At 43.6% G+C, this 16031-nt stretch overlaps 2 protein-coding genes across 2 annotated transcripts; one reads left to right on the forward strand and one right to left on the reverse strand.

The window, feature by feature from the left end:
* Nucleotides 1-788: 788 nt before the first annotated feature.
* On the reverse strand, nucleotides 789-8052 carry retreg3 (reticulophagy regulator family member 3). The gene is made up of 10 exons (XM_068718878.1): nucleotides 7958-8052; nucleotides 7441-7716; nucleotides 5675-5781; nucleotides 5431-5461; nucleotides 5181-5307; nucleotides 4646-4730; nucleotides 3928-4065; nucleotides 3505-3587; nucleotides 3112-3244; nucleotides 789-3021 (listed from the first exon to the last, which is right to left on the reverse strand). Exons 2-10 carry the CDS (start codon nucleotides 7686-7688, stop codon nucleotides 2492-2494), a joined length of 1482 nt encoding a protein of 493 aa, XP_068574979.1. The 5' UTR covers nucleotides 7689-7716; nucleotides 7958-8052; the 3' UTR covers nucleotides 789-2491.
* A 1333-nt stretch (nucleotides 8053-9385) lies between these two features.
* Nucleotides 9386-15932, forward strand: tubg1 (tubulin, gamma 1). Its single transcript, XM_068718844.1, has 11 exons — nucleotides 9386-9730; nucleotides 10119-10231; nucleotides 10551-10718; nucleotides 10824-10892; nucleotides 11909-11988; nucleotides 12074-12200; nucleotides 13208-13294; nucleotides 13681-13830; nucleotides 13950-14102; nucleotides 14179-14340; nucleotides 14792-15932. The coding sequence occupies exons 1-11, from the start codon at nucleotides 9682-9684 to the stop codon at nucleotides 14987-14989; spliced, it is 1356 nt and encodes a 451-aa protein (XP_068574945.1). The 5' UTR covers nucleotides 9386-9681; the 3' UTR covers nucleotides 14990-15932.
* The last annotated feature ends 99 nt before the right edge of the window (nucleotides 15933-16031 follow it).

Consider the following 16031-nt stretch of genomic DNA (forward strand, 5'->3'; position numbering starts at 1 on the left):
TTTTTTAAAAAATTTCAACATGCTATACATAACTTCATGACTTTATCTGACATACTAAACTGAAGTATTTTTTTATTTAATATACTATGACAGTAGTTTAATAACCACAGATAAAGTCCATGCTCACACATTTATCATGTTAGAAGATGAGAAAAATATGATAATGTGGCTTTTTTGATTGACATTTTAAGATGCACATTTTTCAGAAGCTTTCTGTAATGTCAGTTATTCTTTAATCCAGCCCTTATTTCCATTTTTATCACTGCTTTTGACATACTATGATTTTCTCATGACTTTTCAACATAATATACTATGACGTTTATGGACATACTATACTATGACTTTTTAAGACTTGCCAGTCCCTGTGGACGAAATGTGGAGCTCAGCTCCTTTCTGGATGAGGAGACACTGCTGCCGGGTGCTGAGCTCTTCTTCTCTCGCTGTGAAGAAGAGGTCGAAGGCTGCAGTGAGAGCTGACCTGGGTCTGTCCACCGTGAACTCGTCTCTGCCTCAGGCCCCGCTGGAGTCTGAGCGGAGGGAGTTTCATCTGATTTTACACGCACTCCGACCTAAGAGCACCGATGACAAGCATTAAGAATAACTGTATAGAATTAGACAATCTTCTCACTGACACATGTAGGTCATAGAGGGGCACTAGTATAAATGTGAGACCGTTCCATAACAAGTTAAAAGTTCCTCACGGTAACTTTGGGAACCGTCTCAAGAACTTTATCTGAACTTACGATTCACCTTTCAACTCCTGTCACTTGAAATAACACCAAGACAGATTTAATTGCAAACATTTTATTCAATAACATTTGCACATCAAAACATATCAAAACCAGTTTACAGAGAATAATATACACTACTATGCACATTACATTATCAAACTGACTACAGATCACTCATACTGAGGAAACTGACTCTTCCTGGAGCAGCAAACAGCAACATTCTGGTTAACTGAGGTCAGTCAGAGAACTACAACCTGCTCTTTTTTTAACCTAAAAATCCCAGCAAACTCCTAAACAGTGCACATTTGTATCTACTACCGTCTGAATGTGAATCCAGCTGTTTTTTCTATTGTGTTAAATAATAATTGCTGCTATAATTTCCCTCTCAAAATATAATTAAAGAGAGCAATGCGTCTATTAAAAAGCATTTTCTCATTTGAATAAATCTCGACTGTGGCTCATTTTAGTTTGAGGTGTCATTTCCACAGTCAGGTTTTGTCTTACCGACATGGTTTGTCCATCAAACAGAAATCCGGCTGACCAGCACATAAACACCACATCAAACCTTTACTAACACTTTTAAAAAAGGATAGAAGGAGAACGTTCTATACCAAATGTTGATGTAAACATGTTCCCCCATTAAAATAGTAAAAGATCTATGTATTGAAGAATATCAGATGTTTCTCTTTAAAAAGTTCAGCATGACTGTCAGTTACATGAAATACAAAGATGGTAAAAGAAATGTGTTTAAATATTATTTTTGAAAAACAAAGCTGAGGGTTTATTCAAGGTATTAAACATGGATATGATGCTATTGAGCTGTATTAAAAAGGCAGGGAAATGAAAACATACTCACATAGAAATAGGAAACAGACCTCCTCCTGGGGCACAAGTTCATGAATACAATGAACAGCAAACATCCAGGTCAGATATCATAAGAATGGGACATTCTTTAAAGAAAAGAAGCACCCAAAATGCATGAAGATGTCCCCGATTGTTAAGACAGCAGAGAAAGAAACAAAAATGAACTGAAACTTTTATGCAAATATTCTTCATATTCATTACGGAAGAGAATCACTGTCCAAATTCAGAACTGCTGACAAGAGTCTAAATAACGTCAATTAAAATCTGTAAACCTGTAACAAAATAAATCAACTATCAGATTACAGAAGAGCAATAATATCGACAGCAATGTGAACTGATGGTTCTTTGAAAGAACTGAGGGGTTTATTTAGCTATATCGACTATTCCAACATGTAATGCTGTTCCATAGTGTTGTTATCAAAGTAATATGGCTCAGCTCAACCAACAGGAATGTCATATTTGGTCCCATGTTAAATAGCCCTGTATAGTAAAAAAGATTTTATGGGCACTGTTCTCTATTTTTAAGTAATTACCAAGTACCCTTGTAAATTATGGGTGCACATAAGTACAAGACTGCAACATGGCTCAACAATGCTGGTTAACAATAATGTGTTTAATGTATGTTGTTGCATTTCCTATTGCTCAGCCTACAAAGTAAAAGTCTGGATGATCAGGGTTTAAAAGTAAGGGAGGAAAGAGTGTGAACAGGTAGGAAAAATAAAAAATAAACGTCTTCACAGTGATAATCTGATGCCAATTAGAAGCAGGGCTGCTGGAACCTAAAATCATCTCACACAATCACAGCTCATCACATGAACACTGCGCATGAAGTCTCACTCACTCACACACACGCACACGCTCTCACACGCACACACTCTCACACACACGCACACGCACTACTGTGGTTTACCTAGCAGGCTAGACAAGAAGTTAGGCCCCTGGCTCTCTCTGCTACTCCTTCCTCCTCCAAGGGGATCCATCTGGTTCAGTTCAGACTGATCCAGCATTTCAAAGTCCTCTCCGTCCAAGTCCGTGTCCAGCTCGGAGCTGGACTGCTTGCGGTAGCTCCGGTGGGCTCCGGCCCTGGGAGGGCCTTCTCTGCGAGGAGGCCGAGGTTGCATCGCCCCGGCCAGCGCGGCCTGGATCATGTTGCTGGCGATGACTCCGGCCAACTCTCCAGCGAAATCAGAGGCAGGTGGCAGGCCGCTGAGAGAGAGTTCTGCATCCAGGTCCTCCTGGTCCGAGTCCAGATGAGCATCTACATCCAGCACTGAGGCCCGGTGACTAGCCAGCGCGGACAGACTCAGCAGACCTATGCTTGTGTCGTCGTCGTCGTCATCCATCAGAGTGGCATCGGGGTTGATGGAGGGGAAGCCTTGGAGGTCTTGAGCAAATGATTCCTCAGCGTCACTGTGTCTGTCAAGATCTGACCAAAAATACAGACAGGGACACAGTGAGGGACAAGAACCAACAAGAAAATAAAGGAAGAGAACATCTGGAACAGCTGCACACTTACCCTCAGAGCCCTCTGTGAGCGGGGTCTGACCACGCGATAGGTTAAATGTCCCATTATCAGTGTAGGACACCTCAGCATCAGAGTGCTCAGAGTCGGTCAGAGCAAGTTCTTTCGCAACGATAGCATCATCGAACTAGGAGAGACAGGAGTGAAAATGTTACATATTTTATAAGTTGTTGTATGTTTGTATGTGTGTGTGTGTGTGTGTGTGTGTGTGTGTGTGTGTGTGTGTGTGTGTGTGTGTGTGTGTGTGTATATATATATATATAAAATGCCTGAGGCAATAATATATTATTATGAGGCATAATAAGATGTTCCCCAACATCGATATTAACAGAATAAGTAGCGGATTAATTAAAATATCAAGAGACTTTGGGAGTTAAACAGACTTACTGATGGGCAGAAAGCAGCCAACTCTTCCTCCTCGCTATCATTGTCTTCACCTGAGGCTAAGCCACGGAGAGGCCTCCGCAGGACTGCAGAGAGGAACGACGTACATATAGACAACATGTTTACATTTACAGTCACAAACAGTGCCATGTCATCAGTTTAACAAGTGGAACCAAAGTCCAAATGAGCAGCCTGAAGACATCACGTATATCTAACGTACCATGTTCAATTGTTCTTCGATTAAACCTTGATGCTCAGAAGAATAACACTGTGAAATCTGAGTGAAAGCTATCTTTACGTAACATTTCTGTGTTTAAGGTCCTATTGTGGCTTTGACTTTATTTTCAATGTATTTGCAGTCAGATCAGCACACAGAAAGTTCTAAATATCAAAATGTAAAATGTTTAAACGTGATGCAATACTCACACTGATTATCAATGGGCTTTGACATCATGTAGCCACAAACGCTGAAGTCCAGTCGCTGCAGGACCGGATCCAGCTTCATACACACATGCTGAAAAACCCTGTGATAGGCTCCCAGAGGAGCCAGGACAGTAGCCCACACTAGAGGAGAGGAACAGAAAACGTGTCATTAGAAAAACAGGAAGGACTTCTGTTGGGGTCGTTCAGTACAAAAACGGTACGATAAAAGCTGCGTTTGTTTATGTTCCGTACAGATTCAGTTCCTAGATTACTCTCATCACTTAAGACACACGCCTGTGAGAGCTTCAGTAGAGATACAGACGAAGTGGGGCAGAGGGAGCAGCAGTTCACATGTAGAGCAGCTGTGGGTCGTTTCAGACGTCAGAGGAGAAGGTCTTGGCAGCTCGTGCCTCCCCGGCTCTCCAGTCCACACTGGTTAGAGGTTTGGAGATTAGCCCTGTCTCAGCCTGACCTCCTTTGCTTTCTGCCTGGCTCCATTCCCTGCCTCACTCACTCACTCACTCACTCACTCACTCCTTCCTTGTGCGCTTCATCCCCGGGTTTTTAAATCACCTCACAGGCCAGGCTCTGGTACTGGAGCCCCACAGATCTGGTTTCAGCACCCATGTATTTTTTAAGTCAAGCTGAGTTTCCCTGCCAATGCGGCCCTGTGAAGGAGCCGGGATCTGTAGTTAGAACCGATTAAACCGCCGGGACTCACCAGCAGAGTAGGAGAGCACCAGTCCAGGAATGTAGCTTCCAACCACAGCCAAGCAGCTGAACACTCCACAGGTCAGGATGCAGAACTGACACAGAGCAACAACACACAGGGAGTCAAGTCAGCACCTAGAATACTATACATATACACATGTACCATACACACAACGATGGTACATGTCACATCTGATGCGTACAACCAGAATAGGGCTGGACAACATGTTGACATTCACTCATTCACTCACTGTTATCATAATCACTATAATTATAATATGGGATGAATTGTTGTGCCTAGTTTGAGAATAATGAATAAGATTTCAACCTGATGACTTTAAATATACTTGGGATTTTGCATGATTTCGAAATAAAATGTGACAGACATTACATTTAAAAGATGTGTTCCCATACCAAAAACAGATGATGTGCTATGTATGTATGTATGTATGTATGTATGTGTATGTGTGTGTGCGTGTGTGTGCGTGTGTGTATATATATATATATATATATAGGTTTTTTTTCCTATTGTGTGCGGCGCTCACCTTGCCAGGGTGATGCTGTTTGTACTGCACCACACTGGATAAGAGAACTGCTCCACTGACCCAGGCCTCAGCGATGTGGTGGCACAGCTCAGGCACACTGAGGATGCCCGGCTGCACCAGACCCCAGCTAGAAGAAGAAGAAGAAAAAAAAAAAAGAAAAAAAAAAGGTAAATGATTAATACCTTTATCTGCATTATACAAGTATTATTGTTGGTATTATCTTTTAAGGCGGATGGTTACAGTAACAAACCTCTCATTTTCTGAGTCGTCCAGGTTTCTGACTGTGTAGAGAGAGAACATTCATCACTTAAAGAAACATGTGCAACATAGAAAAAGTCAAAATTGTGTTGCATTTTCTTCTCAAATGTTTCAGCACTTTGATCTCTTGGTTTGTGACACAAGTTCAAAATCAGGTTACTAACTGTTTTTAGAATAGAAATCCCTTTCCCTGCGGACTGATTACATATCTATTCTGACTAATCCACATCTATCACCTCCGATCACCGGCCAGATCTTATTTCTCCAGGTATCAACACAGACGACCACAGCCAGACCAGAAGCCAGCAGGAACAGCAGGCGCAGTGAGGTCAGGGCAAAGAACCTGGAGGGTGATAAAAACAGAGCTGAAGAGACAGAGCAGTAACGATATACAAAGTGATAGAACACTGTGAGTAGTGAGCTACTGTTTCCTTTACTCAGAATGAAGAAAAGGGGAAGTCTCCCCTCCCTCTGGTGTGTGTTACACTCACTACTTATTGCACATAGAGCATGAGATTACACTCACTGAGGAAAGAATGTGACATTTTCTTCTTCACATATTGATGCCACTACTGTGGTATTAATAACATGTACTAAAGAGGGACCAACAAAGAAAGGGTTGACAGTTAAATGTCCTTTTCGCTTACAATGGAAAAGCTACAGGCTGCTTCTTGATATCGCAGGTGTTGTTTAATGTGGCTCCATCTTTGAAGGAGTGTTGTCCACAACAATTAACGTCCCGATGTGTTGCTCCACTTTCAGATCACAAGACCTCATAATGTGTTGACTACAACAATGTTACAGGATTCTGCCAATCAGCAGAGATTAACGAAACAAAAGAGTTTGTTGGCAGAGCGAGAGGTGTTGGTATTTGGGGCAGCAGTGCAATTAATTCATTAATTTTAATTAAGTTAAGAAAAACAAAAAATGTAATTGTCTTAGTAAAACTAGCCCTACAGGAACACAACAATATGTACTTGTACTACAAATTGATGCAAAACAATAAAATGGCACCTGTTGACAAATGCTTAAACTCTCTTTCTGAAGACGCATTTCATTGTGTGGTAGTTTAGGACTGAATTATTTTGTGAGCTATGTCCGTTTTCCACCTGGTGCTTTAAAAAAGGGAAAACAAGACGACCTCAGTGAGCAACGCCTCGTCATCTATACTGGCCAAATATGTACACACGAGGAATTTGACCCCGTTTTCTTGCACATAACCGTTACATAACAAGGACAAATTAAGAATAGACATGACTATTATGTACAGAGGTATTTCTTTTAAACAAATAGGTGCACATATGAATATTGTATAGAATGATATGAACATAGTACATGTATTAGATCAGAAGTGCATTTCTTTGGGCAGAAACTAGCCACTGAGTGTGTGGACGAGTGGCTTTACACGCCCGGTGGTCTAATGGAATAAAGTCTGAATGACTGAACTCCATCAGCAGACCGGCCGACCCAGCTTCTCCTCAGGTCAGTGCTTCTTACCGTACAACAATAACACCGTCACCGAATTTAACCAAGTCTTGTCTCGTGGAGTACAGTTCTGGTCTCAGGGCTGATCACACTTGGTAAACCAGACATACAGGAATATACTGCTATTCACTGACACGTGCTTAATGCCTCATAGATGTGCTGCGCCACACTAAAATTACATTCCTCTAACTTCTGTGGTGAAAACACATTGACGTGTAAAGTGCAGAGGATTGGTAAAGCGGATGACACCACGGCACCACGCTGTCATCAAGCTAAAGGAAACGGTAGAAGTGTCTGTAGAGTCTATAAATAGAGCCACTAGTCAGCCATCTGTCTCGTCTTCAACTGACAGGTTAAGCGTTTGCTTTGTGTAAAAAGCACCAGCTGTCACGCGGTCACACCTGCTGACGACTCTGTATTGTCTAAAAGCAGGTTGCTATGACACTAGTAAACACGAGCTCGGGCAAACACAACGAGTTAACCATTAAAATGTATTAAAGTAAGAGCTGGAACTCACCAGAACACCACGTTGACCGCGGTGTAGAGAAGCACACACTGTAGAGGTCTCTCCCACACCAGGACGGACTGTAGGTAGGTCAGGACCGGCTCGTAGGGCCCCAGCCTGGACTGAAGAGCCGCTTTGACCGCCCGGACATCACCGTCTCTCTCGCTGGAGCACGGTCGACTCCGCAGGCAGACACTAGACCCTTGCTGGACGGAGCAATCATCCGCAGCTGCGTCTCCCGTTGCACCAAGGTGCGCCATTTTAGCGTGTACAGTCAATAAAGTCCGCCTGTTAAATAAAGACATTAGTAGAAAGAGTTAACGTTACATGCGGTGACCCACAGCGCCACGGAGCAGCTCCACTCACAACATCGGCTAACAGGTCTCGGCTAATGAATTGCTAAGCTAACAGCTAAGCTAAGCTAGCTGTCTCATCGTGATAGCGTCTAACACTAAAGACCACATTATAATACAAGCAAGCATGTTATTAAAAACAGTGACGACATGTTTTAAAGTAAGATGACACGTACTATTTCGGCATTTTTTAAGAAATGACGCGCTCTCTTCTGAGGCTGACAATATGGCGTAACCTGATTCCTGTTTTTCTGAGTCCTCAACGGACCAATCAGAGTCCCTTCAGGCCCTGCGTCATGCTGCGTTCAAGTGCAATGGGAATCGTTTGTTTTTGTTTACTTTGAAGCAGTAGCCTGAATTGACAAACGTGTCAAAGCCATCATGAAAACCTCCTTTAGGTTAAAATAGTCATGTTTCTATTTCTTTTGTTTCTAGTTTGTCATTTATAATTGTGCATGGCAGTGTGCGAACCAAATAAAGTTGAGCAAATAAAACATATTTAGGCTCCGTTGTTCGATTAAATATGTTGCAGTTTGTGTGCAATAAAAGGGTGATTACATTCTATGTATTGTAAAACATTGAAATGTCAGAAACACGTCCGTCGAGCTGTGACCCAGAAATGCAACAGAGGAGGTCTGGTTTCAAAATGATCTTCAATGTAAAAGTTCGTTATCGTGACATTTAAAATATTGATTGTACATATTGTAGATGGAAAATCGGAAAATTGTGTACGCCACTGTGTCTGCCTTTAGGCTTGGCACCATAAACTGTTATAAGAAGAATGGCTCAGAAGTTGATGGCTTATTAAAAGCGTTAACTGTATTTATAAGCTGTCTGCAGTGCCATCCAGTGGCCACAGTGTATAACTACATCCTACTGTAATGGCTTTATTTCGAATGACTTAACCGGAAATAACACTATGCTATTGTGTCTAACTTGATTAGCAGTTTTCAGCTACAGTTACACTTTGTGACCACAAGGGGGCAGAAAAACTCATGACTATAGATGCACTATCTATAGTCATGCATCTATAGTTTTTCTCAGTTTTTCTTAGAGGCAGAATATATACAATACAGCTGGGGCTGATTATTATGATCAAATCAAGCATTAAACGCTCTCGAAACAACAAACAAACAAACAAACTAATTTCATTATGGATCAAAAATGTATCTTATTGTAGAAGCAACAGTATTTGTCACAGTCATACAAATACTTAGCTCCCTCCAAATCTGGTCCATTTAAAATAGACACCCACACACACACACACACACACACACACACACACACACACACACACACACACACACACACACACACACACACACACACGATATTCATATTATTTTACATTGTAAACTGTGACTGCTGTTTTTGTAACATGTACCCCTCTCTCTTTTAAAATACAGAGATATGTAGTTACAGAAAATGGCCACTGGGGGGCAATGAATGAACACATCTCCGTGAACGTCAAGGTAGAAACATTGACACTTCCGGTAAAGACTTTCAAAATAAAACGTTCAAATCGCCATTGGAAACAAATTTAAACCAGAGAATGGACGCAACCTTCATGGCTTTCATGTGAAGTTGGCTTGTAAAAGCGAGGAGTCCGTACATTTTACCTGGATTTTCTGCCTGGAACATGGTTTGCAATGTGTTGAAAAGTCTGCTTTATGACTCGACAAACTCCGACACAGTAGTCGGCGGTAGTCACCTTTATTGTCGCTCAGCAATCCGCCTACACACAGCAGAAGAAGTCTGCTTGGAGCGTCACATCAGCACCAAGCGGGAAGCAGCGGGCTGGTGGTGGAGCAGTGTGAGCAGCAGTTCGACTTTTCTTGTTTTGTTTAGCTAGCAAGCAGGCTAGCAGGCTAGCTAAATAAGGAGCACCGCAATACCGAAGATGCCTCGGGAAATCATAACGCTCCAGCTCGGACAGTGTGGAAATCAAAGTACGTGACCGACGAGATGAATGTTAAGATTGCTACCCGTCTTCTCACACTCGAACCATACAACGTTAGCCAATGGCCAACATTTAAGTTAGCTAGCTAGGATGATCTGTCACGTAAAGGCGTTAGCTAGCTGAGTGCTAATATCAAATCTAGCAAAGATCTAAATATAGCAAACACAAACAGCGACAGCATGACCTAGCTTACCCTACGAGTGGGTAACGGGATCTCTAACGTTACAAGTACAAGACACGTTACCGTTAACTGACGTTACCTGCGTGGTGTCATTCAGACAACAACGCAGGTTATGATATCATTAAGATTACAAACGGCTACCTAACGTCAACGCTCTGCTAACCTCTCTCTCTCTCTCCCCCCCGTTTTTTTGCAGTTGGTTTTGAGTTTTGGAAGCAGCTGTGTGCAGAGCATGGCATCAGTCCAGAGGGGATCGTGGAGGAGTTTGCTACTGAAGGGAACGACAGAAAGGATGTGTTCTTCTATCAGGTAACATTATCGCTCACATCACACGTTACAAACGGAGCATGTTTTCTGCTCACCATGAAGATTGAACGTTCAGTCTTTGTGCAGCAACACTATGTGCCACTAGATGGAGTGGTTGTAGTGTAAACTGAAAGGAACTCTGACTCTACAAGCGCGCGCACACACACACACACACACACACACACACACGCACACACACACACACACACACACACGCACACACACACACACACACACACACACACACACACACACACACACACACACACACACACACAGCAGTATCACCAGATAACTCCTGGTTATTCCTAAAACACCACAGGCTGACGATGAGCACTACATCCCACGCGCGGTTCTGCTGGATCTGGAGCCGAGAGTGATCCACTCCATCCTCAACTCTCCGTACGCAAACCTTTACAACCCGGAGAACATCTACCTGTCTGAGCACGGAGGAGGCGCTGGGAACAACTGGGCTAGTGGATATTCACAGGTGATCACCGGGAATGACGCGTTTCTTTTTGGAACCCTGAAAAACCAAAAACAAACATGTAATACATCTACAATTCTGCTCTGGTTTTTATCCTTCCCCCTCTAGGGCAAAAAAATCCAAGAAGACATCTTTGACATCATTGACCGGGAGGCAGATGGCAGTGACAGTCTGGAGGCAAGTCTGGAATTTAAAAAAAACAACAACTGATTTAAAAGTAACGTGATGTTGTTGCGTGTAGACAGAAATATTACAAAGCATAGTCAACTTACACTCGTACCCCAAACATGCAAGAAAACATCAAAAGCATTCATCGTTTGTAGTTAGTGGGAGGAGTTCATTTCAGATTGAACCTGTGGAAACAGCAGGAACTTTGTCTTGAATAATGGACACAAGCCTGTATTAAAGCACGATGACCCAGACCGGCTCAAACAAACAGGAAACGACTTGTTTGTGGTGGTTTGGCGTCTTTCGGTGACATTTTGCAGGTGTAGCTCTTCGGCCCCGGGGCCTCTGCCCGTTCAGTAATTCATCCACGGTCTGAATAATATCAGGCAACACTCGATCGTACTCAAACATGACTTACATCTTTTATTGCGGTAAAATAGAAACCAATGACTTGATGCAAACTGTGTTCAAATGGTGCCGGTGCCTGACATCCTGAAACTAGCAGAGCCCCACACACGCCTCACTATTATTCTTAGCCTCTTTTTCTTCATTCAGCTGCCAGCCTCCCATTAAAGAAAAAAACTCACATTTCCTCTCAAGGTCTGCAATTTCTGTAACACATCCACATTATTATTTAGTGTGCGCTCTTGTGTGGGTGTGTCGGTTAAGAAGGTGGGCCGAGCTGCCGTGTGTGTGTGTGTGTGTGTGTGTGTGTGTGTGTGTGTGTGTGTGTGTGTGTGTGTGTGTGTGTGTGTGTGTGTGTGTGTGTGTGTTGGCAGGGTGTGGCGTGGAGAACGTCTTGTGATAATAGCCGGGCGAGTGTGGAAGGCAGGTATTACAGGGCTGTGTTGGGGGGGAGAGGGAGCCTATTTGTGAGGTGGGGCTGCACTCCCATTTATATAACTGCCAAGGGCGAGAGGCATATGCTCACCCACACACACATTTGGCTTTTTCTGGAGTTTACAGTGAGCTTCATACACACGTGGCACACTGCTGTAAACGTGAGTAACTGTTGGTCTTCGCAGGGATTCGTCCTGTGTCATTCCATCGCTGGGGGGACGGGCTCGGGGCTCGGATCCTATCTGCTGGAGAAACTCAACGACAGGTCAACAAACAGAGATGCAACTTGTTGGAAAACAACTTGTTCCCTGGTGTGTCTGTGTGTGAATACTACATATTCTGACCTGCAGGTACCCAAAGAAGCTGGTGCAGACGTACTCTGTTTTCCCAAACCAGGATGAGATGAGCGACGTGGTCGTTCAGCCGTACAACTCGCTGCTCACGCTGAAGAGGCTCACCCAGAATGCAGACTGCGTGGTGAGCAGCTGAATGGATGTCGATTAATCGCAGCCGTGGCTCTAAACAAGCTCCACAAGATGAAGCTTAAAACACACTTTTATACGAGCCCCGGTTAGCTTTTCAAAATAAAACACTGTAGCTGAACTGCTCCACTATCAATGAGCTGAAACAAGAAACAAGACAGATTGTTACCTCACCCTGTGTGTGGTTTTGTGATTTGACTGCCCAGTTGTCGCTTGTCTTATAAGGTTATGAACGTGATATTGCGATGCACTTTACAGTTCCTTTAGTCATTCTAAAATCCACTGACCTCATTTGTGACAATCAGGGGAAACTTCTGACTTTAGGTCCAAAGTGAACTGGAGCTTACAGATTTAAGGCAAGAAAATGTATTTGAAGACTTAACGGTTTGACACCAAGTGCCGCTTCATCAGACTCACATTCTCTCAAATAACCTCCTCTAATTAGAAACGTAAACAAAAACGTAGGGAGGGGACAATAGGTCCACCCAATATCGTCGATAGCACTCCCCTAATGAGGAACTTCTCACGTCAGTAGACAATCCCACTTCTTAGGCCGCCTCAGTGATTGTGTAACAGACTAATAAAGAAGCAGACTGCAGTGCCAGCAATCAAACTTAATAAAAGTCAGTCCTACATTGGTGATTGTGTTAGTCTGAGATGCTGCAGCAGTCTAATGGTGTTTTCTCTCTAATACCTACTTCCTCCAGGGTCATGCATAAGGCCTTCATATTGATTAAGTTAGCCAGAGAGCTAATAGCATCTGTCCCCCTGTTGCAACTGTGCAATGTGTGTTTAACATTCGGCTCACTGTGTTACCCTTTAAGAGTCCTCACACGGACACACTCCTACTCTTTCTTTAACATCGGTAGCAGGAGGGAATCTCCTCTCTTTCTTTTCTGTTATCTCTTCATGTGACTAATAATTGTGTGTGTGTGTGTGTGTGTGTGTGTGTGTGTGTGTGTGTGTGTGTGTGTGTGTGTGTGTGTGTGCGCGTCACATCAGGTGGTGTTGGATAACACGGCTCTGAATCGCATCGCCACCGACAGGCTGCACATCCAGAACCCCTCGTTCTCCCAGATCAATCAGCTGGTGAGTTGTTACGGCCTCCTCCTCCTCCGGTTGTTTTCACAGCTCGTCAGTCAGCGGGGGTTTAGATATACCCGACTACCAGGCTGTGTTCAAACAAAAGGCGAACGTCGAGACGGGCTCTACTAGACGCTCACTTCCAGCTCGACGAGCTTCATAAACTAGTTTGGCGAGTCGGTTGCACGTCGGACCGGATTTCAGCTTCCTTGGAAATGAGGCGCTGTCAAACAAGCTGGTGCAACAGCTTGTTTGACAGGAACCACACTTGGAGATTTTGAAATGAATGAATTAATCTAACTCCTCATAACTTCTGTGTAAGCTCTTAGCATATTGTAGTACATTTAAACCTCCTGTGTCTGAGCTGTACTGTACCTTTAACACACACACAGGTTTCCACCATCATGTCTGCCAGCACAACCACGCTGCGCTACCCGGGCTACATGAACAACGACCTCATTGGCCTGATCGCGTCCCTCATCCCCACACCCCGCCTCCACTTCCTCATGACTGGCTACACACCACTTACTACTGACCAGTCGGTGAGTGACATAAGAGCATCGGTGGACTGTAATGAAAAGCAATCTTGCAATTCGCGGTTCATATTTAAAGCACCGAAAGCCCCTGAGAAGTTGTAGTCGGTAAACGCGCCGTGTTTCAGGTTGCTAGCGTGAGGAAGACCACGGTGCTGGATGTGATGAGGAGGCTCCTGCAGCCCAAGAACGTGATGGTGTCCACAGGACGAGAGAGGCAGCCCAGCCACTGCTACATCGCCATCCTCAACATCATCCAGGGAGAGGTGGACCCCACGCAGGTACGAGCGTCCGGTTTCCATCTCCATTTGTATGAATTCCAGACGGCTTAAAGAACTTTCTCGTACTCTACTGTAGGTCCACAAAAGCCTCCAAAGGATCCGGGAGCGTAAACTTGCCAGCTTCATTCCCTGGGGTCCCGCCAGCATCCAGGTGGCTTTGTCCAGGAAGTCTCCGTACCTGCCTTCGGCCCACCGAGTCAGCGGCCTGATGATGGCCAACCACACAAGTATCTCCTCTGTAAGTGCTCATCTGAGGAGTTGCATCACCTTAATCTGTCCAGACATTCATACAGTTGAGACCTGTGTTTGTTCTGAGCCAATACTTGAAGGATGTGCATTATCCTAAAACGTCAGCAGTTGGAGGGGAATTCCACAAAAATTAGGTTTTTGGATTTTCATCCTGTTGAATTCCTCTTTTTCCGCCTTTTAGTGGTTTAAAACACGAGCTGTGAAGTTGAGGGGAAACTGCAGCCCTGTGATGTCATTAAATGACTTCCTGTCTTTACAGACGGTCATATTATAATGCCCACATTTTAATTCAAGTAAGGGGAAATGCAGTCATACGTTTCGTTTTCCTTTCTGGTAACACAGAAGTTAAAAAACAAAACAAAAAGTGTTCAAAGTTTTAAATAAGTCAGAGTGAGAAACTGAAACGTATCGCTTACACGTCGTCTCTGTTGTCCCCACAGCTGTTTGAGCGGACGTGCCGGCAGTACGACAAACTGCGTAAGCGGGAAGCCTTCCTGGAGCAGTTCCGCAAAGAGGACATATTCAAGGACAACTTCGACGAGCTGGACAACTCTCGGGAAGTGGTCCAGCAGCTGATCGATGAGTACAGCGCGGCCACGCGGCCCGACTACATCTCCTGGGGAACGCAGGAACAGTGAACGGACATGTTGTCTTCTGTCTCAACTACAGTTGAGTCGGCATACATTCTTTAGATAGTTTATTCTAACTCAACGTCTTCACTTTTCAAAATATGTTCTCCTACACATAGGTGTCCCAAAAAGACAGGTCATTGGCTATAGCTGCTTCTCTGATAAAATAAATACGTATTGGCTTGAAAAGAGACTGATGGATGACTGTTAACAGCCATAACAGTTATTTTATTAACCAAAAAGTGAAATGGACTGAACTGTATCACATCCATGAGATGCTCAAACCCAGTTTAAATAAAACAGTCCAGTGAAGTGAAAGTAAGAGTTCTTCTGTGCAGAGAGCATCAATATATCTTGTACAAAACAATCTATAAACGTCTGTTGATAGTTTTTTTCTCTTTTTTTCCCCTATATCCAGCTTCCCTGCCTTGTAGCCTGTTGTTTTCAGCAATGTCAGACAACCGTTGCCTTGTTTTGCTCTATTTTTGTACTGACTACAGTACTACGTTTTTGTGCAGTAGATTTACAGTAAAACGTCCACAGCCTACAGACATGATTGCCTCGAGTGATGGGAGTAAGATTGGCGGACCGTGTTGCATGATGGGTAATGCAGGCACCCCGGACATCTCTGTCTTGGTGCTTTGTACTGTCTGCTGCTGACACACGTTGCTCATTTGTTACCGCTGTACGTGATCAACAAGAATGTCCAGTTGGGCCTGAGCCAAAAATGTTGACATTTCAACGGCGTTTGTCAGGTACAATAGAAAAGGTAACAGTTTGCACCGATGAACAAGGATCTCATGTTAACGCTTCATCTCTATGCCTGTAAATATACTTTAACTAATTGCTGGTTCACTGGCATTCTGTATTAAATTAATGTACTGTTTCATGTTGCTTGGCTCATTGGACCTGTTTGAAATGATGAATAAACACGTTTTCTACCATTTTTCCATTAGTCTAACCTATCTACAAAATGATAAAACGCCACTTTTGCTTCACCTGGAGCTGCAGTGTTCTGGTGGCAGTTCATCCAACTCAGTTAAGGCTCATT

The sequence above is a fragment of the Cebidichthys violaceus genome, unplaced genomic scaffold, assembly GCF_023349555.1.
Source record: "Cebidichthys violaceus isolate CVI_PGR_0920_01 unplaced genomic scaffold, fCebVio1.0.p SCAF_23, whole genome shotgun sequence".
In the NCBI taxonomy this organism is placed as follows: Eukaryota; Metazoa; Chordata; class Actinopteri; order Perciformes; family Stichaeidae; genus Cebidichthys; species Cebidichthys violaceus.